This window comes from Watersipora subatra, chromosome 9 (assembly GCF_963576615.1).
Source record: "Watersipora subatra chromosome 9, tzWatSuba1.1, whole genome shotgun sequence".
Taxonomy (NCBI): domain Eukaryota; kingdom Metazoa; phylum Bryozoa; class Gymnolaemata; order Cheilostomatida; family Watersiporidae; genus Watersipora; species Watersipora subatra.
The window spans coordinates 16,608,159-16,633,534 of record NC_088716.1 but is presented as its reverse complement, the minus strand read 5'-3'; the positions used below and the strand labels follow the sequence as shown (position 1 = coordinate 16,633,534).

At 33.5% G+C, this 25,376-nt stretch overlaps 2 protein-coding genes across 2 annotated transcripts in view; one reads left to right on the top strand and one right to left on the bottom strand.

Annotated features, from left to right (window-relative positions):
• LOC137404122 (5-methylcytosine rRNA methyltransferase NSUN4-like) overlaps positions 1 to 24,504 on the top strand; it is a 34,687-nt gene extending 10,183 nt beyond the window's left edge. Inside the window, exons 6-10 of the mRNA XM_068090276.1 lie at positions 18,621 to 18,752; positions 18,901 to 19,073; positions 20,537 to 20,661; positions 23,180 to 23,380; positions 24,122 to 24,504. Coding sequence (XP_067946377.1) covers positions 18,621 to 18,752; positions 18,901 to 19,073; positions 20,537 to 20,661; positions 23,180 to 23,380; positions 24,122 to 24,200 — 710 coding nt within the window. The 3' untranslated portion in view covers positions 24,201 to 24,504. The remainder of the gene's footprint in view (positions 1 to 18,620; positions 18,753 to 18,900; positions 19,074 to 20,536; positions 20,662 to 23,179; positions 23,381 to 24,121) is intronic.
• On the bottom strand, positions 720 to 18,060 carry LOC137404049 (bestrophin-2a-like). Its single transcript, XM_068090205.1, has 11 exons — positions 17,993 to 18,060; positions 16,782 to 16,892; positions 15,864 to 15,981; positions 14,218 to 14,312; positions 12,256 to 12,347; positions 10,363 to 10,517; positions 9,231 to 9,308; positions 7,227 to 7,460; positions 4,838 to 5,024; positions 2,012 to 2,529; positions 720 to 878 (listed from the first exon to the last, which is right to left on the bottom strand). The coding sequence occupies exons 1-11, from the start codon at positions 18,058 to 18,060 to the stop codon at positions 720 to 722; spliced, it is 1,815 nt and encodes a 604-aa protein (XP_067946306.1).
• Positions 24,505 to 25,376: the final 872 nt, after the last annotated feature.

The following is a 25,376-nucleotide window of genomic DNA, read 5'->3' as shown; positions in this document are numbered from 1 at the left end:
CCACATTGTTGAGCCAATGGTAGAGCAACAATAACACTCTATTTTTATGAATTATAACTTTATCGCTCTAATTTTGTTACTTTTTGTGCTCTAGTTTTTTGCATTAAGTTTATTACACAGTTTATTTAATGGATTTTTGATTGCTTTGGAACAACCCAAAGCATTTATTGCTAGGCTTGTAGCCTGTTAAACGTATTCAACATTTTGTAAAAAAATTTTATGAAAACATTTGTTCAGATATACAACGGCTTCTACACATAAAGCAAATCTATCAACAAGTTAATTTTGTGTTAACTGTATGTATTAACCACCCTTTGTAATGATTTACTTTTAAAATTTAATTAAATATGTTTGCAATTATATACAAGAAAAATGATCTTCTCTTGTCTGTCTGTGTTGTAATGACTAGCAATGTGTTGTAATGAGTCTAATGACTAGCAAAAGCTCTTATACGTCTAATGTAAACATCGACAGTAATTTTGCTAGAAAAGTTGTCCCCTCCAATCTCAAAAACACTCCATCTATACGTCTATGACTACCACTAATTACCAGTTGAGCAGATAATCGAAGTCTTCAAGATGAAGTAGGGAGACAATTCCAAAGTAACAATTAATAGTTTATTGATACTCATTGAGTTTTTGCATCATAATAAATTTTGCCCTTTGACCTCACTGCTTGCAGTAGCAGCATATTTATATCTAGCAAGGGCAACATGGCTGCTATTTACTGCCCTTTTCATGTCGGTTTATCTCAGCCCATATTTCTTCTACTTCCCTCAGTTCCAACTCTATTCTTGCTATTCTCGCAGTTGGTGTCATTATATGTCCAATTTGATGGGTCGTCTCCTTTGCCTCCCCATCTCCTTCACTTCTCTGCTTCTAGAATTAAACTAACAATATTTACACACGACATGAATGGGGGACTTTGTTATAATTTTAAATCACTTGCAAGTGTCATTAAAGAGTTAGCATTATATAAAGAGAGCAATACATCAACATAAGTTTCACTAAGTACTTTAGATCGGAGCCACTAATAATAGCTATAATTCATTTTTACAGTAGGTGTAGACAACTTCAAACTTTGTCATAACCTAATCTCATGTGCAAAAAGTCCATATGTTGAGATTGCACATTATTGCATATCAGTGAATAAAAATTTGTGCCAACAGAAAAAGTTGTAAAATCTGTCTATTAAAACACTTCTAGGTAGATGCTTGACTGTGGTATTATAAAGGTTATGAGTTCGAATCCCATGGATGCAACCTTTTTTTCAAACCTCCAACTGTGGCTGTTGATGGATGGACGTGGTTTTGGTTATAGTAAAGATTTCCAATTCCGAACTGTCACATGTGAGTTGTGACATCAACTGTCACACGTGAGTTGTGACATCATACTTATTTCAAGTTATTACCGGGCTTTTAGTTAAACTCAGATGAAAACTTACATCTGATAAACAAATGAGAATGCTCAAGAAATAAGCTATTTGATAGGCTTTTTTTGTCTTTGACAAAAATTTGGCTTTTTTTCTACTTTGCTCTATGCTTATTGTATTCACCAGTGATTTTCCTTCTGGATGTTGGTTTTCTCTATGAAATCTTTTCTGGAATGAGTTGCGTATCCAATGTTGAAGTTTCCCTTTTGATGCTCGCTGCTTCCTTTCATCTGCAATGACAACTAGAATTTTTATTCCATGATAATTGATTCATTTTATATTTTGGTACAGGTAACATTTGTGAACATTTCGCAAAAACTGCTAAATTTACATGGCTGCTTTTTATGTTAATTTGAAAGGTTGCTGTTTATTCTTTGATGCATTCAACTAAGATGATTTTACCTATGGGTTTTAACATTCCTCTGTCGTCACAGGATTCTTGTTCAAGACTTGTCGATGCCGTCGTAGGTTGCACCACTCGTACTATTTGGGAGACGGTAGTTGAGTTGGCACTCTCAATATGGTCATCGTTTGCAGTCTGACCATGGTTTTCAGAGTCTGCATGTTTCTCAAAACTGACCTGTCTCTCAGTGTCAACCTGTCTCTTTGTTGTCACATTGCTTGTCTCACGCTTTGAGTGTTTGATATTATAATCATGATACCATGTGTACAGCTCTTTCAATACGCGCTCCCTTTCCTGTTTCTCATTGGAGGCCAAACTGACGTTTTCTTTCGTTTTGTACTTGAAGTTGAATGCGTCTGCGTTATTACTTTGGTTATTGTCGAGTTTTGCTTTTGTCATTCTGGTTTGGTTCGTATATGATTCCCGTGTTTTGCGGCTTTTTATAGTATCTTCCTTCAAAATTGCCACAGCCGGTTGAGACGTCCTCACATCTTCAGATTGAATTTCGTTAATATTTTGACTATTTGGCATCCCGTATTTGTTTGTGTTAGCGACTTCCTTTTGCAAGGCTGTATGACGTTGGTACGAAGCAAAGGCATCAGCTGTCATTAGTGAGCCTTCACTAGAGTGTGTGAAAATGGTAGGCTCTTTCTCACCTTGCAAGGTCATCTCCTCACTCTTGGTAGAATCTATCGCTGTCAAAAAGACACGCTTTTTATGTATTTGACTTTAGTGTTAAGCTCAATGTCGGATATGTGAGAAATATTTGAATTTTTTAACAAATTGATTCTTTAGTGGTTTTTGTTGCAAGTGATTAAGTTTAAAAATTGTGCAATAGAAAAAATTCAATAGTCATCAACACACAAACTTAACTCTTTGAACCATGACCATTCTTGTCAATGTGTGTCAGTAACCGTGGGAGATTTGTTCTACGATCCGAAGATTTTAAACTTTTATGAAATATATCTAAATGTGCCCATAATTCAATGATATTTGGTAAAACACTAGTAAAAAAGTCGGGCAACCCACAGCAAATGTCATCTAACAGAAAAAACAGTATTTCACTGTTATTCGAGCTTAAACTATAAAAATTTGTACGAATTTAATAACTCGTAAAAATATTTACAGTAGTATCATATTCATCGAGCACGCGCACATCATCATTTCATGACTCAAAATATACTGGAAAATTATAGTTAGTATCATAAAATTCTCTATTTGCATCGCAATCATCCATGACCTACCAACGAACGAGTTGTGTTGATTTTTTCGCGATATCGGTCTAATAAAGTTGGTTATTATAACGCAGGAAGTAAATAAAGATATTTGAAAACTCTTACAAATAAAAGTGAAATTTCTAATCTTACATCCTGTCCAAGAATTAATTTGATTGGTTGACGATGTTACTTAGAAACAGCTTTTGTAAACAAAGCCATGCGAATGCCGGTATTCTTGCTGCTAGTTTTTTTGACACATTTTATTTTCTGACGCACCACAATAAAGGCCATTAGGGTTCAAAGGGTTAATCACACAGGCTCAACCGGATTACACAAACTTGACCTAAAACATAAAATAGTATTAGGACATATGCTTTAAATTATGGCTGCATAAACTGAAAATATATCTAAAACATTTAGTTAGTTATTTTGATTAAATTACACACTTACATATTATTAACACAAATTACCTACTTTTAGTTAGGGTTGTTTTTACATTCTGCATGAACTTTTGTAATGATGATCGGAAAAAGCCCAGGTGTGTCGGGTTATCATTAGAGTTGAATTTTCCTGACTGTTTCTGAGCACTTCGCGGACTTGGCTCCTCCTGAACTGGTGCAAGTGGCATAAACAACTGGTCTTCATCTTTTAACCTAAACATTTTACAATATTATTTTATATTGTATGTATTTTACATTATATTACATATTATATTATATATATTATATAATATTATTTAAATAAATGTATAATATTTATGTATAACTATATAATATATGTTATATTTATATATAAATATAATATATTTTATAAATATAACATATAAAATATGTATATTGGATATGTAATATTGTCAATACTTTATATAAATATATATAAATACATAAATATTATATATTTATATATTTTATCTTAAAAATGTATTTTATATTATGTTACAATATTTACAATATTGCTCATCTAAAACACAATTGATTTGTTTTTAGACAAAAATCATTCGTGATGAAAATTCTTCCCATAGTGAAACTCGATTCATATAATTTTTTATCCCAATTAGATTTGTTCTCTAGTTTATCTATGCTATCCTACTCATTCTTATTCCCATTGAACCTGTCTTAGTACAACATTAGCAGTCTAAATCTTTTCTAAAACATTAGCCCTGTTTGAAGCCAGGTCAATAATCGTTACGTAATGCGTAATGATCAACCGTGCTAGTTAATAACCTCAAGCGCTTTAAATGTAGGTAATAGGTACTTTAACCCATGTAATAGATGACATCACAATCATTCATTGTGGTTTTGTAGTAGAGTGGATTAGATCACTGGTCTGCAGACCGAGAGGTTCCGAGATCAAATTATCATTGATAAGGATTTTTAATTTCGAAATGCTAATTGCTATACATACACACAACAGATGTTGAGATTTATAAATAACTAGATGGGTGCCTGACATTGCATGGGTATTAAACACAGCTTATAAACAATGGCAATGGGTAATGTAGTTGCCTGCCACTTGCCATTAGCCTGGTTTGTCACCAATGACTAATTTTACCCTAATATCCTTATTGCCGTGAGAGCAAACTTTTGTGACCAGCGTGTGTAATCCAAAGTGCTATACATATTTTAGCGGACATAACGACTCATATCGCCTAATAAATTACTGCATCTTGCTCAGCTTAATTAGTAAGGATGTCACCTTGTGAACGCGAAGTTCTGAGGTCAAATCCAGCACGAACCGAATATTTTCTAGATTCTAATTGCTACAGCTAGACATACACATAACAGACTGAGATTTATAGATAAAGAAGATAATGAAACTTGCTGAATCTCATTGGTTGAGCCCATGTAAGGGTTCATTTTAGACTGCTCAGCAGCAGCCGTATATGGAAGGGTTATTTCTATAGAGTCCCAATAGGCATCTTTTATCAGCTCTGGATACTCCTTGTGCATGTCATCAACTATTAGATAGGACACCTACAAGACGCAGACATATTCTCATACTATCATTCTTGGTAGAATCCATTGCTGTCAAAAAACACGCTTTTTATGTATCTGACTTTAGTGTCAAGCTCAATGACGAATACGTAAAAAATTTTTTAATTTTTTAGCAAATTAATTTTTTAGTGGGTTTTTTGTTGAAGTAGTTAAGTTTACAAAATGTGTAATAGAGAAAAAATCAGTAACCATTAACACACAAACTTAATCACACAAGCTCAACCAAGTCACACAAACTTGACTAGAGCAAACAAACTTACTGTAAAACCTCTATTTGAATGCCATGGCGCTCTAATTTTCAACCCTTCCCCTAGAGTGGTGCTTTGTTAGAGGGGACGTTCAAATAGAGGGTCACCTTGTATTTTTTAAAGCTTTTTAATAGCTTGTCAGAATTGAAAGCTCTTTGAATATACTCAAATCTCACTTCACAATCAGCCCATTATATGAGTTTCGTATTTACAAGCCATGATTCAAACAATATTTTTGTTTTTCGCGTAAGGCCAACTTGGGATATGAGCTGTTATTTTTGGGAAAGCCTCTACTATCTATATGATGCGCTTGCTAAACAGGACAAGGTCATACGTTACATTTTTATGTTTATCAACTGTTTTTTATCTGCTGCAATAGGGCAATTAAATCATTTTAGATATGCATTTATTAAATGAGAAATATTATGGTTATGTTGAAAGCTAATTTTGTCATGAAGGAAAATTACCTTTACATTCAAAGTTAAAAAATGGTTTTCCTCAGCCACCTTCATCTTCGTTGGCTGCATTCATCTGCCACCAAGGTGAGGCTTACTAAAATCTTTCTTTCATAAACAACAACTTTTTCGTTTTATCATACATAAAGTATATGCAAATATGTTTTATTAAAAACATGTTTATTTTCATAATTAAGGTTATAATGAGATGTTTTTTCTGGTCTGGAACACATAAACTTGATACTATAGATTAGTTTGACAAATAAGTTATTTGATAGGCGAGTAATCACAAAATGAACGAGACACGCATCTCGAAGGCCAACTGAGGTTTTTAATTTTTTTTCACTCTGGCGGATGAATGTTTAGCTGTTTTATTGCTTGCTTTTTGTTTTCTCAAGTTCACAATAGATTTGATCCGTTTCAACTAAGTCTTAAGTAGGTTTCTAGAGTACACACACTGTATGGAGAGTCTTAGTGTTGGAAATTGAAAATTAAATGAAATATAAACATCTCATCTTCTATTCTTCAATTGTATAAAGAATATGTCACATAGTATTGACGGCTCTTCGTTCCATTCAAACTCTCCGAAAGACAATTATTTGCATCGCTGCCTTTCCAAATATAGAAATGGAGGATTTTGTCGCTTTGAACATATATATATGTACCAGGTTTTAGGTTTAATGAATTATGAATTATCTGTCCACAAGTACTCTGGTAGTCAGAGAGGTCGTGAGAGATCGTCATGTGTAATAAGTATGTGTACAATTATGCCGAATAGCAGCAAGGTAGTCGAGTGGTGCAGTTGCTAGTGTGCCTGGCTGCAAACCTGAATGTTAGAGTTCAAATCCCTTGTGATGCGCTCATTTTCCAACATTCAACCATTGGTTCAGAGAAAGGGCGCGGCTCTTGTTATAGTAAATATTACTTATCATTCTATTTGACGATGAACATACACAACATTTTAGTCGATTTTATCGAAAAGTATCCATATTGTACTATCATTTGTGATTGTTTTTAATGTTTGAGGTGATCTGATTGCCAGGATGTTTCAAGATTGAAATTGAAAAGCACTTGATCGTGATTAGAATGCTAAAAAATATGTGCCAAAATGATGTCACTAGTTGCTCGGCTGCCATGGTCTGTCTCGTTATTGATATCAGCTATTGTGTTAAAATTGCAGCGTTTTACGTTTCCATTGAGCCAGTCTCTTTGCTGAAGCGCTACTATAAACGTCATAATCGCACTTTCATATGAATATCAAGGATCAAGTACCACGATCAAGTTTTGTCTATTTCATTCTTGAAACATCCTGACAGTCAGATCACCTCAAACGGCAAAAACAATCACAAATGATAGTACAGATAACATACCGATCCTTTCTAATAAAATCTTCTATGATTTGGTGCAGATTCATCTTCAATATAAACACCCGCTAAGGTTTATATTGGTCAAGGTCAAAGGTCAAACACAAATCTCACCTGTATGTTTCTATCGATAACCCAGTTTGTGTCAAAGTCGTCGTCATCTTCGCCGAAAGGGTTAATAAGGCTCTCGGCGACCTTGAGCCAGCCCATATAAAAGAGGAACTGAAGTAACGTAAAAACAGGCACGTAGATGTCTATGGCCCTATCAGGGTAGGCGGCATTGCTCTCGAGAAACTGATCTCCGACTATAATGGATAGGAAGTAGGCATGAACTGCAATCGTCACAACCTGTCAAACATAATTGATAAAATTAGAAAGTAACTGGCGAATCACCATTCTAAAGGGATTTTTTTCTTTGATGAAAATGTTAATTTTTGTTTTGACGTGGAGCCTTAAATTGTGATATATATTTGCATAAATTGGAATCAGATATCATGAAACATGCTCAAATTAGTGATGTTCAAAAATATTGGAAGATTTTTATTGCGATCTGATTTGAAATATTGAGTGGCCATATGTGCATAAGTGTCTGATGAGTTATAGCCAAGTTATTATGTGGACAATTAGATATACGGAGAAAGTCATTAACATGGTGCTCTTTAACCTCTACAAGAAAATAATGAGTGATGTAATAATGGTAATGTAGTAATATAATAACTAATTAATTAAAGAGCTTTTTATTTTTTATCACCATTTCAACTTACAGACATCAAGTACATGTATCAAGGTTTGGCTACGAATAAGTTTGCAGATGGTAGTAAAGCTGAATGTCAGAGTTCGAACCCCCTGTGGTGTACTCCTTTTTTCGAACATTCAACCATAGGTTCAGAAAAAGGACGTGGCTCTTAGGGATGGAGCTCGTCCTCCCTAAGAGGGATAGGGGTGTTGATAGAAGTACGTGTACATGGCATAAATTACATTAATTTAACACTACGCCAAGTTTAATAAATGTTTTTTGTTATTAAGTAGTTTATAATAATGGTATAATAATTAAAGAATTTATTTTCAAGTACATGTAACTGTTTTATTATTACTTTTATTATCATATTTGCTATATTTTATTCCTATTTTTACAAGTTTCTTCTTTTGAGATTCTTCAAATGTTTTATATTCTAGTCACTTTTAGTCGAGATTCAAATATTTGTAAAAATTTTGCATCGCAATTGACAGTCTGATTGTATTGAGTTTTAAAATTGCAACTACTTGATTTTAGAATGGCTTTTAATTAAGTTTTTTGTCAAGGTTCTAGCATCAAGGCTGTAGCTAAGGCTACAATTATTGTATGCCTAGTCTGTCTTGAGTTACAGCTTGAAATATTTCTAGAAACCTTTAAATCCAGCTTTTTTAAACCAATATGACAATTACTATGACGATCGTAGCCACCGTTTGCTCAAATATAAACTGATTGCGTTTTATTTTTTGTTTTTGTCGTTGTCATCCTTTTTGGCAAAGGGTTGCAGGTGAAAATTGCATGCAAATTAGAATGTTTAATATTTTAACTGCCTCAATGACATCTCAGCTGTGTAATGATTTAATTTATCTGATGATCTAATTCCTTGCATTCAGTGGTCAATAGTGCAAACAACTCCAAATGTTTTGTGGCTACTTAAACTTTACAAAAATATGTTTTATAGTAGACTTTGGATTTGATCTTAGTTTTTGTATTTCATAGCTTTCATCAATTTTTTCACTTGTAGCTATTATTGTTATAATGCTTGCATTTATTTACATATTTACATGCCTATTACATATATTTAATATAATTCTTAGGTTTTTTCTAAGATTTTTTTATATAAAGGCATTTGAACTTTTCTCATATTATATTAATTTGATAGTTTTGACTATAATAAGAGCCATGTCCATCCTTCCATCTGAAGCCATAGTTGGAGATTGAGCAAAAAAAATTGCATCGGACTTAGAACTCATTAATTATTAAAACCATGCAGATAGGTTTTGACCCACATTCACAGTGACCCACAATGAAAGTGGGTCAAAAAGTGGGTCACTATGAAAGTGAGTCAATATTTGACCCACTTATGCGACCCACATTTGACTCACCTGGGTGTAAACAAGTGGAACACTCAGCCAGTCATAATTGAATAAAGTTCCTAGCTTGCCTCTGAATTCTCCCACCAGCTACAACAGATAGCACCACTATTTCAAGAAGTTCCTGCATTAGTTGTTGGTTTAGATGTTGTTCTTCCTCAGAACATTCAATAGTTGCTGTTCTTGTTGGTACGGTTGTCGATGGTCTCTTCATATTTCTTGATTTTGTGGTTTCTCAGTCTAAAGGCTGATTCACACTACCATGTCACGGTATGACGGCGTTAACCCACAATTTATTGGTGATCGTCTGTGATAACAATGTTCACACTATCATAACCCATCCATGTTTACATCGGCTAGTTGTCCTCTAGTCCACAAATTGTTTTCATTACGCAATCCCGTCGCTAATACGATGAAATGCTAATCCCGCTGCAACTATCATGAAGGATAATATAGATTAAACACTTCGCAACATCCACTCACCATCGCCAAGTTGGTGCACTTTGGGCAGACGATGTAGATGCTCGGCGAAATACTAGGAAAGTTTCATAGCTTCGATGTTTATCGACATATCCACGATTCCTTGGGTATATCACTGGTTTACAGTGCACATAGTTGATGGTTAGTAGACGAGAGGAAACCCCAACATACAGTGATGCAGAATGAACCAGCCTTGACGATGAACTTTCAAAACATTTCAGTAGATTTTATCAGAAAATATCGGTATTTTTCTATCATTTGTGATTGTTTTTGATGTTTGAGGTGATCTGACTGCTTGGATATTTCAAGATTAAAATCGACAAAACTTGATTGCGGTTGAAACAGTCAGATCAATAGAAAGTGCGATTATAGTTAAAAAGAAACCAACAAAATAGAGACGCATAACGCTACAAATTTATTGGAATACCCAGTATCAACTATAAGCAATGATAGCGACTAGTGATGTCATTTTGCACATATTTTTCTTCTGAGTGTTTTAACTTTTCATGTTTTAGTGATCAAGTTTCATCGATTATAATCTTGAAACATTCTGGCAGTCAGATCAGCTCAAACGTCAAGATACTTCCTGACAAAATCTACCATATTTTTGCCTAAGTTAATTTTCAAGAAGATATGTTGAAGACATACGATACATTTAGCTGACCTGTATTAGGTAAACTTTGTTATAGTCAGCTCGTATTCTGTCTTCCTTCCTTGCTCTGGTTATGAGGGTAGTCGCCCAGATTATTGGTATGAAGTACTTGTTTGAGGTTGTCTTTATACTCTCAAAGATCTCCTGTTCATTCTTCGTCATCATTCCTAGAAATGTTCACGGAGAGTGTCAAGTTTTGTTGTCGACAGCATAATGTTGTATACCTGTTCCAACGAAATGGTCTTCCACCATATAATTGAAAACCAACATTTTTTTGCTTGATGAAGTTATTTCAAACAATTGAAAAGGAATGGAATTGTCAGAAAGCTAAATCAAATGGAATTTCCGTTTTTCCTGGAATTCTCTGAAATTGAAAAATTTCCTAAAGGTAGAGAAACGGGATATATACTAGCACGTTGTAGCAAATGTAAACTTCTGCACTAATTTCTGCAAGGCTCGAGTTATTTTAGTGCATACACCATCCCAAACATGTTCATGGTAAATAAGCCTCTGGCATGCAGTAAACGTGGCCATGGTATCTCGAAGCCTTCTGGTGATGGGTTACAATAATTCAACATTTTATGAGATATTAAAAACAGTAAAATACCTCTTGTCTCTACATAGTTTTGAGGATGTACACTGGGCAATCACTAAAATTTTGCAACTCATTACGGAAAACTATCAAGAATTTTGGAATGACAAATAGGTTTTAATTTCTCCCTTAATTTGCATAATTAAAAAATATGCAAATAAATAAATATTAAAATTCACTGCTGCTGTCTAGATTGTTATCTTCGGGACAGGGATAACAAGGCAGTCTAACTAGGCAGTGTAAGACAATCAAATAATTTAAAAATCTTTTTATCTTTGCAAATTTTAAAAGGTCAATGTCAACCAAGAATTTTAAAGAATTGTAGAGGAGAATTAAAGCAGTGGAGAAGATCATCTATATATTGATAGCATGTGTGCTAGTCCATTGTGTGTCACACTTTTCATATAAAACAATAGAAAAAGATTGTTATAAGCAGGATTTGAACTCGCAAATTTCAGCTTATGGACACTCCATCACCTGCACCAATAGCCTGCTTTCTAGTGTTTCACAATAGCTGCTGAAAGTAATCATCTGCGCTTTATCTGTACACCTGATGGTCTCTCAAAACACACTAGCCATTGTTCATGCTTTAGATTAAATATTGGCAAATTCAACCATATCAATCTCAGTTCAATCATGTATAGGTTAAAGCCCGGTTCCCATATACGCCGCAAAGCACCGGCGACAGCACCGCAGGCTATTGTGGTAAAATGGGAACCTACACGCCGCGGATCGCAGTGCACCGCCGGTGGATGCCGGCGGTCAACGCAAGAGTTTTCGCATGTTCAAATTTCGCAAACGGCCGCAGGCAAAACCTTCCCGAAATGCACTGTACGGGTAAAGGTGACCATTATAGGAACGGCATGGCGAGCGAAAATTTTATTTGATTACGCAATAATGTTTACGAAATTATAAACGATGTAGCTTTATGTGAACATATCCCGCAGTTTTACTGCGCATGTTACCGCCGGAGTCTCGCAATCGATATGGGAACCAGGCTTATGTGAACATTAAACTGCGCCGAGCACCGCAAGTGTTTTGCTGCCGATGTTACCGCCGGTGCTTTGCTACATATATGGGAACCAGGCTTTAGCTTAGTTAATGATCAACCGAAAACTAACATCAGTTGTCGATTGCCTGTGTTGAATAGTTGTAACCAAACCAAGAAAGCACAACCATGAAATTTTCCCCGGGTCATGCTAGCTAAAATTGAATGCTAAAGCAGCACGTACGCCAAATCAGCATGCGAGGCAAATATATAAGTTGTTTGTCAAGTTGTCAAGTCTTGTCAAGTTGTCAAGTCTTGCTCTTACCAATCTCCACAAGATGATCAAGAGTCGGGAATCGTTTCTTAGCTATCGAGCTAATACTGCACAACGCCAGCATCCATGAGAGATTCACATATCTGCAAGCAGCAGTTTCTGATATATGCCTTTTTGTAACGCCTTACACAACTGATGGTGGTTTTCTGCTGTTATACAATCAGCTGTATTAGATAAGTTGCTTTGTTGGAAGTATTAAAGACCAATGATTTTTCTTAACAGCCCTAATGTTTTTACAAATAATTTTTATTATTGTATTATAATATTATAATTTGTATTATTGTATTATAATTTTATAATTTGTATTATATGTGAGTGTGGGTGATATCTTATTGGCTATAATTTATAGGTGTAGTATAGAAAATAACACAAACAAAACAAAAGAGACTGTCCAATAGTTCGAGCCTAGTTGCAGGACAGCTCTGCAAGTATGTACTCTACAGAATTAAATTATTCGCAGAGTTAAATTTCGCAAAAATTGTCTTTTCATGTATATTCTTGGAATGATTTATTTGCGGATGAACACATTCGCAAATAAATTAATCCATGAATGCAGCTAACAGTAGAGTCAAACTTTCACAAGTGTATGCCACGTGTTTAGGTTTCTATTTAGCTGGGAAACTTATGTCGATCATGCGAAGCTATAAATTTCTGGCTGCATCCAGAGGTTTTCATGAATATTCATCGTTGTAGAGGCCTTTGGTGAACCAACAAGTTGTGAATTTTTTCTATGTAAAGAACGGCAGGAGAGATTTTTGCGATGACGACGCTATGCCGAATAACTTGTGACAACCTTGAATAATTTTGTAAACAAGTGTAATGCATTGGCAATGGGCTTAACTCAAAGCTCCGGAGATAATTTTAAAAAATTTAGAACTCAGCTACGCTTACTAACTCTGCCTAGCGGCTAGTTTTTAACTTGAGGTAGTAGTTATTCTCCCTTGTGTTAAAAATGAAACTAGTTATTCGCGTATTTTAATAATTCGCGTATTTTAATAATTCGCGTATTTTAATAATTCGCGGAATTGGCTGTACGCAAATTCGCGATTGATTAATTCTATCGAATAATTTCATCCTGTAAGTAATACTAACTGAATGCCTGGCGTTGCATGGGTAATATAAAAAGTTTTTTCCAAGACATTTTATTTTAATCAACATATACAACATTTACCATTCTAACTTCTAAGTGAAGATGTTTAGTTTATGTCTGTGTATTGTGTTTATGTCTGTGTAATTTATACTGTACCGACTACTGCACCTACAACAGCTTTAATTTGATTGCATAGTCTTGTTGGTCATGTGAGTTTAACCATTTTTCTTCTGGTAGTGCTTGGCACATTTTTAGCTGCAGTTTGAACACGAAGCCACGAAAGATTTTTGTGTGTACTAAGTATGTGCCCAATTAATTCTATGGTTTAGCCAGTTGGACAGTGTAGTTTATTAGATACTAGCCTATCAGCAGAACTGGAGGGTTTGAGTTCAAAACCAGTTCGCAGCGGATATTTCATTCTTAAAACTTTATCGCTATAGCTGGACAGGCAGACAGACAAACATTGAGATATATACATGTATATAGAATATAGATAGATTAAATATTTAATACAAGTATTGAAGCCCTTTAATATTTAACCTAGGAATAATAAATTAAATTTCTCTTACAAAATCTATAGTAAGACTTGTTCGGGGATGTCCTCAGGGTGTAATAATATGTACAATAATTTTTAAAAGATATATATAGAGGATAACTCCCAGTTTAAGGATATCTTCAGCGAATGATCAACACTTTTGGGTATTTTACAATTAAAGTATGTATAGAGGGTCTGAAAGGATCCTAAATGTGTGGTAGTAAAATGATTATGAAAAGTTTGCGTTCAATTTAAAACAAAAAAAAAATTCTTGAAAGAAACAAAAGATTTCTGCAATAAATGAATGTTTAGTATGGAAGCTTCTTACCTCATTAGAGTACGTCTCATAAGTCTGCCCAGGTCATCATTTCCATGCACAAGGCTAGTAATGGCGATTGCCAAGTCATCTGGCCATGGCATCGCCTAATAAGTTGATGCGAATAGATTAATGCACGCTATTTGCATGTAAAACTTTAGTGACTGATAAATATAAGCTCTACGCAACCTTTAGCGGTATCATGTAATATCTGACTAGATGTGGCGCGATTGTTGGAACCCATTCTAAAATGAAGAACAATTCCAGCCTAAAGGCTTGTTAGTTGCATGAAACCGTCTTGATGAACCATTTATATATTTTTACCTTTGTCATCTCTTATTAGCCAAAAATGTGGACCTGTAGCGTCAAGATAGTTGCTAAAGCTAAGGTCTTGAATGGCTGCTTAACTCTTTCTAGAAATCTTCAAACTTAGTGTTGTAGAACTCTTATGACATTAGCTACATTTTGCTCAAATATAAACTGGAGAAAAACAAAACGAAAAATTTAAAATCTATTTTAAGCCAAAAATTACTGGGAAAATTGCCCCTGAAATTAAAATGTTTAATATTATATCTGGCTCAAAGACATCGTATCTCTATAATGATGAGTTTAGTTTCTATTTTTAATTGGCATATAATCCAAACAACTTAAATTGGCTGCTGCTTAACTTACTGTACAAATATATTTTTATATTTAAATACGTATATATATATATATATATGTACATGTAAATATATATACGTATTGTATTTACGTATATATATATTTATATATATTATAAGTATATATATATTTATATATATAAATATATATATGTATACATATATATATGTGTCTACATGTATATGTATAAATGTATACATATAACTGTATATGTGTATATATATATATTTATGTATATATATATATTTACATATATAGACACATATATAAATATATACACATATATATTATATAGAGTATATTTATATAGAGTATATTTATATATAGTATATATATCTAAAAATACTCTATATAATATATGTACTATATATATAAATATACTCTATATAGTATATATACTTTATATATAAATATACTCTATATAATATAAATACTATATATATATATACTCTATATAATATATATACTACATGTATAAATATACTCTCTATAATATATATAAACTACATATATAAATATACTCTATATAATATATATACTATATATATATAAATATACTCTATATAATATATATGTGTATATATTTATATATGTGTATATATATATGTAAATATATATACATATATACAATTATATGCATACATTTATACATATACATGTAGACATATATGTATATATATATGTATATATATATACATATATATATTTACATATACGTATATACAATATATTTATATATAGTATATATATTATATAGAGTGTATTTAGATATATATCTAGTATATATAAAGAGAATTAGTAAAAAAAGATCGCTCCAAACAGCAATCGAACCCAGATATTCAGATTCCCCATCAAGCGCGCTACTACATGTATCTACAACTAAGAATAATTATGCACATGGTTATTACACCTGATGATTTCTCACGATGCACATGACTGACAGCATACTAGAAACCATAGTAGTAGCAGAGTTGTATCTACAACAATTCACTTACATCGTTCACCTGGGTCCACCACCTGTTCACTACGACTGTCACATAAAATCCCAAGACAAACGCTACTGGAATGCTTGCCGATTCTTTCTTGCAATAAAGGACAAGTTTCTCAAATGTTCTACAATGTTAGCCATATTCATCCTTGACCTCATGACATCTACTCATTTCTCTGTTAGTTTTCTAGTGGCCACTACTTTATATGAGTATTACAAATGGCTATATGGAGGAAATATCGTACTTTTCGGACTATTAGCTGCTTCTTTTTTCTGGTCATTTGAGCCATGCAGCGTATATATGGGTGCAGCTATTCTGTGGTTTTTTTTTTCACCGCTAGGGCGCATTAACCAGAATCTCTGGTTAGTGCGCCTCTAGCAGTAAAAGAAAAAATGAAGCAATGCCTAATGGTACTGTTCCATTAGACACTGGGTTAAAAAGCGTCGGTTAATACGAAACAGTGCCTAACGGCACCGTTCCGTTTTAAACAGGATAGTTGCTGCGGTGTTAAAAAGCACCGTCCTGAGTTCTGCGGCCTATACAAAGGTGCGGCCTTTGTATTGTTTTATTATCATTTTTTGGAAAATAAAGCAGATGCGGCTTATACGAGGTGTAGGGGTGCGGTTTATAGTCCGAAAAGTACAGTACATGTATTCACGCTGTAGTTAAACTTTGGCTCACAACATGTGCTGTAATACCAACTATATTCCAATATCTTAAAAAAATGTTTAGTATGTCATGAAACAGAGTAACACAGTGTACAGGCGTTATGCAAAGTGCAGATGGATACCAAGTACATATAGATCTATAGTACATAAAACTTAACAGAAACTGTTATGCATTGCATACATCTATAATAAAGTACATTTAGTGATATGCAGTATTTACACCTGTAATGTACTTACACTAATACTTATGACTTACTCTTTTTGGGTGGGATTTAATGCGAATCTGTAGATTAGACTAAGGCTGAAGTAGAGCAGCATAAAGAGGAGCGCATCCTTCCACAGATGTTTATACACACTGCCCCTCCATCTGCATTAGAGAGAAGACAACTTAGATAGTTATTAACATTATGCTTCAAGTTTGATAGATGATAACTCTATGCTTCAAGTTTGATAGATGATAACTCTATGCTTCAAGTTTGATAGATGATAACTCTATGCTTCAAGTTTGATAGATGATAACTCTATGCTTCAAGTTTGATAGATGATAACTCTATGCTTCAAGTTTGATAGATGATAACTCTATGCTTCAAGTTTGATAGATGATAACTCTATGCTTCAAGTTTGATGTCGTTTTAAACAAATTAGATCATGAGACAAAAAATAATAAAGTAGACTATGTGTGTTGGAAGTAAGCACTATTTTTGCATAACGTTCTATAAATTAAATTGGCAAGATTGCGGTGTTTAGTATAAGGTGTAGCGGTTTTTTGCGGGAATGTAATAGATGGTCAGGTAGATTGGAATTTGAATATTTTAAACAGTAAATAGGCCTTTATTAAACTATTTATTCGATTTTAGGGGCTAACCGTTGTCCTTTTTCTCTTTTTCTGTTTTATTATTGTTCTATGGCATAATTTGAAAAACATTTATATTTAAAGTGCAATTATTACCAATAAAGTAAAATGTATCTATAAGTATATGTTAGAAACACATTTAGCTCCCAATGAAGGGAGTTTAGACGCTGATCGTAATTGTCAAATAGCGTAACTCTAAAGCATAATTTTTGCAAGATCATTTACGATGATTTACTTTATGATTACTTACTAAATAACATATTTTTTGGTTACTTATAGCTAGATCTTTTTTTAGTTTAATTAAAAAAAATTGTAATAATATGTCATAGTGGCTTTATTCCACTTTGAAAGCCTACATCCAAGCTTACATTTAAGTATAGACAACTGCTGATGAATATAACTAGTCACATACAGCTTTGCTTTCAGAGCTGTTCTTAAATGTTTTGGGGACAATGGACTGTTTTCACTTGCTCATCAGGAAAATCGAAATGTTCTGCAGTAGTTTTTTCTTTAAAACTAGAGTTTAGTTTTTGGTAATTTCCTTTGTATTGTATGCTTTCTCACTACATTTAGAAAAATTTAAGTCTCCACATGGCTTATAAAATTTTAAGTACCTTTTCAGAAGTTTCCAGAGAGTTTTGAATTTGACTGTTGCTATCTTAGCTGTGTACGTCACTGTCATATTGGCCTATTTGACTCCCAGTCCTCGATGTGTTTCTTCGCAGAACACGGTGTCATCACGACGTCCGACATTGCGTAGCCATTCTTAGGAATGCTCTCATATGTTCCATTGTATACATATAGCTATTGTATGCATCATTGCAGGCTGTAGTAAAATTGGGAAGAGAAATATATTTTTAGAATTGCATCATTAAACTGTTGATTTTGAGTAAAGTATTTAGCTATACCTGTTTTCACATTTTTTACTTCCTGCCATTAATTTTACTAGATAAGAAAGTTGTATGCTGTGCTAGTAAAGTAATAATATAGCAGGGGAGAATTTTAAGGTTGAATACCCTTGCTGAAATGGGCCATGGGACAAGTACTCAAACCTCTGAGTTACATCTAACACTACAAACAGGTTCAAAATTGTCCATTCTGGCCTATTAAGAAATATTATGTTTTTATGGTGTTGTCTTCTTTTCTGTGATATTTTTCATCAAAGGAAAACCTTTCTTAATGATTAAATTGGTGTTCGCTATTATAACGATCAGTTCAAAAGCTTGTCATTTTGTCATCCAGCCTACTATCTGTTGGACGCTGCATCAATATTACCTGTCATCGCCTTGGAGCTCAGACCGATTGACACAGTGTTGGACATGTGTGCTGCTCCCGGAGGAAAGAGTTTAGCAATAGCCCAATGCCTTCTAGCAGGTTTGTCTTATCTTTTATGGTGTAATAATAAATGTCATTAAATTAAATTCACCCCACACTAAATATTAATTGGATTAAAAGGAAACTTATTTGGAAAGAATTTTTTGTAGTATTTGTAGCTGTGTATGTGATGAATGGCTCTTTGTAGATGAGATTGTCTGCGTGGATTCATCCAATTCTCGACTAAACAGGCTGAAGGACACATTCCGATGGTACGTACCAGGCTCTATGGATGGGATGGGCCCTGATGGCCTCAATGTCAAGGCCATCGGAGGAGATGCTCTCATGGTGGCTCAGAAACATCCCAGTAGATTTGACAAGGTAGGCAGAGTCTTATCTGTCTTATCCTATCTGAGTCTATGTGTCATCTATGCGTCTAGCTGGTCAAGATGCTTGTCCGGTCTGTTTTTTTGACGAGTTTCTGTTTTCTTGTTCTCCTTTTCGTCTCTAAACAAATTCTTGATTTTTCTTCTGTTCTCAAATTGTGACATCACAGCATAAGTAGAAAATCCAATTTTTTAGAGTAAAATTATTTCTTTGAAACTCAAAAGTCTCGTTTTTATATTACAGTGGAATATAATTTAAATAATTTTAAATACATAAATTTAAATTTAATGGAATATAAATTGTATATATACAATTTATATTCCATACAATTTAAATTCCAGTGTTGGCATTGTAAGGTAAAAATGTCATATAAATATGTATAGAATTGTATAGAAACCCATACACTTCTGATCTAATACAAACATCTAATACAAACACCTGATAAAGAACATCAAATTTTATATACGTGCCATACATATACGTATATATATATATATATATAGAGTTATGATCCGCAATAAAGTTTAATATTAGAATATACTATGTGCAGTACGTACCGTAGAGAGTACTTACTTTTGAGACAGACGTATAACGTAAACTTGGAATTTAACTTAAATTATTTTAGCTTACTAGACACGTATTTAAAGGTGAGTTTTATAATATATTATCTAAACTAAGCTTTAGTTATGTCATTGTCTAATATTTTATCACCCATCTGTTTCCGGTTTTGTTTTTGCTATAACTTATAAGGAATAACGTTGGACTGAAAGAGAGAGCGAGTATCTCAAGTGTATTTCTCTCGAGTATTTCAAGCGTTGTGCAAGGGATTTCAGCAAATAGCATATTGGCATCTTCGCTATTCCGACATATTCAGCACATCGACTGCCAAATTTGAATTTCAAGAGAATTTTTTGTTGATATCGTATGGCGAAAAAAATGTCACATGGAGGTGATGAAAAAAACATTGTGTTCCACATCGATAAGGCTGAAAAATCGTATAACAGGGACATCGTGAACCAAAGGTTATGAATTGTATTATGAATCCCATAATATTAGTACTTCCTCATCATAAACAAAATTTGAGTGAACGAAAAATTTTATTGTATTATTTTAAAAGTAGTGATATAAGCGCATGAATTGTGTGCACAGTATCAACTTTTTTCTTTTTCAATTTTGTTGATCGTAGCAACCAAAAAGTGTGTAAAAATTATTACTCAAATTTGTTGTTGAATGTTAACACTCATTGATGCCAGTCGCGATTAAGGCCTCCGACGCTTTCTGTCAGACGTGCCAAATTTAAAATATACCACAATGGGTGACTTATTATTTAAATATCTGCATTCGCTTTTTCTAGATGTGAATTTATTGTCAGTTTATGCAATTTGGAGTTGTCAGTTCGTTTTGTTATATTTGTCAGATTATAAAATAGTTGCCTGCAAAATGTCGTTGTTGCTCAGGTGCTTGTAGACGCTCCGTGTAACACAGACCGACAGTCACTGACAGATGATGAAAACAGTAAGTTTAAGAGGACAAGGGTGACAGAGAGGCTGAGACTCCCACAGTTACAGACTGATATATTGATGTGAGTCTTAAGGAGACCTCGTCTTCTATTTTAGGTGCTAAGGCTACATCATTGCTATGCTTTGGTTATGAATGTATGTATTTTAGATCTCGTTGTTTTGTGTATGAATAGTAGGAGTATAATGAATGTAATTTATTCACTCTGAAGTATGAAATCAACTGTTGATCAGTGAAAGTAAGCATCAGTAAGTTCATATACCCATAGTTACAGGATTAATTTAAATAGTCGAATAGGGAAACAAAGCAATAATTGTATGTAGTGTAATTTTAACTTTAGGCATTATTCCAGCGTTTTCATATACAAATATATATCAGATCTACATGTATATATATATATATACACTAGCTGTGCCACCCGGCGTTGCCTGTGTAATAGAAGTCTTTGGACAGAAAATTGATTTGTATTTAACATATAACCACATTTGCCATTATAACTTTCAAACTACATATCATGAGAGGAGTGTTTTGTGTAGTTGAAATAAATTAAGTGAAAAATAAAAACAACTGTAAAGGTTTTAAAACTTTGTCAAACAATTGTACCTTTCAAGCTAGTAGCCTGGCATATTGTCAATGGAAAACTCCACTAAGCTAGTTAATAAAGTTAGGCTTCCAATGACAGTAAGCCATGACTTTGACTCTGTATTGTTATCCAGCTCAGCTTGTCTAATAATAGCTATAGCCGGATTTCCAACGGAACGATATACGGACTTTGAGAAATATATATAGATGTATATGTTTATCTCAAAGTTTGGGTGTCTGTCTGCCCTTTGGTATGTCTGGCTATACCTATTAAAATCTTGGAATTAAAATTTCGCATTTTGTGAGTTTGAACTCACAAAGATTGCAACCGCAAGATCGTAGTCCAATTGTCTAACCACAAGTCTACGAAGGCTCCTACAATTCATAGCTTTTAATATATACTGTATACACCCTTTTCCAGATTTCACTCACTAAATGACGTATTAATTGACACCTCTATTAGTTGACACCCTACGAACTCTATTAACTCTATGAAACTTGATGCTTTTTAGTCCTCGCCGTACTAGGGCTAATTTGTTTTCAGTAAAATGATATTAACAATAATTTCTCTCGAAATTTAAAATTTGGCGATTGTATCTCAATTTAGCGTCATCGGTTATGGTAAAAACGGAATTTACTTGAAAACTTTTACCTAATATTTTTTTAGGTAAAAGTTCACTAAAATGCATATTAAAACGTTCTTTAAGTATGTTTTTATTCAGCTAAATTCATTTATGTTAGATTCAGGGTTCATATTACACGTCCGTCTTGAAGGTAAGAACTCTGTGCGTAGTACATTGTGATGTTGTATTTTTTTGAAAATCATACGCACAAAATGCACTTAAGTTATTGTAGGTAACTGTAGTTACTAAGGTTAATATGTTGTTTTGTTACTATTTTTTAATGATGATTTTGATGAGTTTTACCATAAGGTGAGTGCATTAGATAATTACTATAGCTTTCTACATCACTCTATACGTCTATATGATATTTTCACCTTATGATGCCAACACTGAAACGAACTAAAATCATGTAATCGTATACCAAATAATTTTTCTTTGTAATTGTAGCAAACAGACTATATTTAGCCACTACTTGCTTATTATTTATTATTATTTGCTACATTATTTATACTTGCTAATCATTTAAACACATTTACAGTTTTATTTTTCCTTCTAATTTATTTCAACAAAACGCTTCTTTTATGACATGAAATATAAAAGTTACAGTTGTTTGAAAATGTTTGAAAACCTTTAAAGTTGTTTTCTTTTTTTTCTTAATTCATTTGAAATGCACAAGTTAGAATGGTAAATGTTCTATATGTTAAATAAAAATAAATTATATGCATTTACATATGTATATATATAATCATATGTATAATTACTAATATGCTGATATATCAGCATATGTATGTATACATATGCATATGTATATATACATACATACATATATACATACACATACATATATATTTTTTTTTTTCTACTCATATTATGCTAAATCACCTTGCGAATGCAATACCAACTCTTTTTACTGTCATGTATTCAGTTTGGACCATCTGAATAAATAGAAATCGCGAGGAATATGTTAGAAACATGCTTGCATTCATGTTATTGCATGTATTAGTTTTTGCAGAATACAAACAAGTAAGGAAAGATCCTTTGTAGTATCATAGATGTAAATCACGGGTAGATAGGCTGTCCTGTGCTCCAGTCAATCAGGTTACTTACTTCAGCTTTGCAATGGGAGATTGAGTATAGGAGCTTGTAGTAAGGGGAAGTACATGTATGTGTGCCATCGATATACGCTTACTTGACAGCAATAATAGATGTGATAGCTCTTCTCGTTGCCTTAAAAAGTTTTGTAAGTCCCAAAAATTTAAATAGCACAAACTTCTGATAAAGCTGCACTCCTTGTTACGACTGTAAAAAGCTTGGTTAATATGACTGGTGCTGTAGTGGTCAGTTTACAGTGGATGACTAGTTGCTTTACTATTGTAGGGCTGGTATCACATCCTCCAGGCCTGGTGGGAACATTGTCTATTCTACATGCACGATGACTGCTGGACAGAATGACCATGTGGTGGAGGCTGCCATAACACGGCTGAGAGAGACGAGGCCAGACATAGAGGTGATCGTGCAGGACCTGAGTGTCATGGCCGACAAATTGGGTCATGTTTTCAGGTTTTGGCCTGGTTGTAGGTGAGATATATTGTAATCTGCTTTTATTATTAATAAAAGATAATAATATTAAATAATTTTGAAAATATATATTTAAAAAAATTTAATAAAAAATTAATAATGTTAAATCAATTAATTTAATTCTTTATCATTTTAAATGACTAATTGGTACATAGCAGTTATTTAAAATAATTGCACAAATAATAAATGTATGTTATTTACTATTTAAAATCGAAGACTAGGCACAGTTTTATGTACAGTACAACCTCGGCTTACAAAGGTCATCTATTTCGATATTTACTTCATATTCTGAAACCATCATGTGTTGGAGCAAGTATTCCTAAAAGAATACGTTTTTATAATAATATAATACACTATAATACATAATATTATAATGTATTATAATAATATAATTCTTATAATTATAATTATTATATAATTATAATAATAATATATTGTAATAATATAATAATAATTAATGTAATATATTATGTAGTTGACTACTTATAATGTTCCTTGTTAGCATGACTATGTAAGTGCAGAGATCTATGTCACGAATACATGAGCTCTATAGTTATGAGAAACGCAGGTCATAAACCTTTATGCCTAAAGCTCTTTTGAGTGTATCACCTTTTGAGTAGATACTGTTGTAGATACTGTTGTACGAATTGCAATACAGTTGTGTTGCAACACAACTGTATTGCAACTGTATTATATTGTATGTGTATATCACAGTTGCAACAGAGTTCCATACTGTTGTAGATATGGACAGTTGGTGCTACCAGTGGATGAGGCTAACTTTGGTCCAATGTACTTTTCTAAACTTCAGCGAGTGCAGTAAGAACAAGGTAAACACTTGTAATGGTTGAGCAAGCTGCAAGGAGCTCAGGCTTGCTTGAACACTTTGATAGTTGGCACTCATCATGGGGGTGTGTATACGGGCTCACTAGTGGAAACCATACAGGAAGTTTTCTCAATTCCTTGAAAGTCTATAGTCTATCAAAGCTGTTGTCTTCTCTTTGTGAACCCTTTCTCATTCAGCAATATTTTAGCATTTCTTGTCCATTTGCATGGGTCGTTTTTATTTGTAACTTGCCTAGGTATTAGCTATTCCACTTTTGAATGCCATATTTTTTTTGTCATAAGCCAGTTGAGATTTTTTACTCTCTGCTATAATTTCAGGACTTTTGACTTTTTATTAAAATTACTACGCCAACTAATTCTACTACTACAATTTACATTTCTTATTAGAAGTTTTCTGCACAATGTTTCCAGTTCAGCATTGTGTAGACAATGATTCTAGTTCAAGGTTGCACCTATAGTAAATATCTAATAGAATGGCTCAAACTATAAACACATAAATTCATTTGCTGATTACAATACTATTAAGGTCATCAACCTTAAGAAGGACAATGAAGATGAAAAAGAATCTTTCTTTTTGGAATTTTTATACTGTCCCAATTTGAAAATGTATCAGAGTAAAATTTAGTGATGAATTGAGGAACTTGTTCATTCAGGCACTGAAGATAATCCTGTTCATTCAGGCACTCAAGGTGGCGCTTGTTCAGTCAGGCACTTTGTTCATTTATTTGACGCTTCAACATTAAAACATGGTTCGTGGGAGAAGTAGAAAGACTCCAGTTTTTCAATTCTCTCTCGAAATGAAAAACCTTGATCTGCAGAAACAGACTGTTACCAGGTCTAATTGGCTTTTACCCAGTGCAAGAAACAAACAATTCCCTAGAACTGAGTTCCCATTGTCCGGCTACCCACCAATGGCGGACAGCTTCGTTTTATCTCGCTCTAGGTCACCGCTTACCGAACACCCTACGGCTGGCGAAGGCATTTTTGTACCTTGTTTTAAGTGAAACAAAAAATACTTACAACATAATGAAAAGCAGACATACACAAATATATGAAAACAATATGTTATTGTAAGGTCATTCTTAGGAATTATGGTGGTGGATGCCTTAGACTGACTGCAAGGAATGCTAACCAGAAAACCTGTCTAAGCTTC

Coding starts and splice junctions, on each gene's coding strand:
- LOC137404049 (XM_068090205.1), bottom strand. CDS start 18,060: ATGACAGTGACGTACACAGCTAAGATAGCAACAGTCAAATTCAAAACT. Junction 15,982..16,781: donor TTAAATCCCACCCAAAAAGA/GTAAGTCATAAG, acceptor CTAACATTGTAG/AACATTTGAGAAACTTGTCC. Junction 7,461..9,230: donor TTCCACTTGTTTACACCCAG/GTGAGTCAAATG, acceptor TATGTTTGACAG/GTTGTGACGATTGCAGTTCA.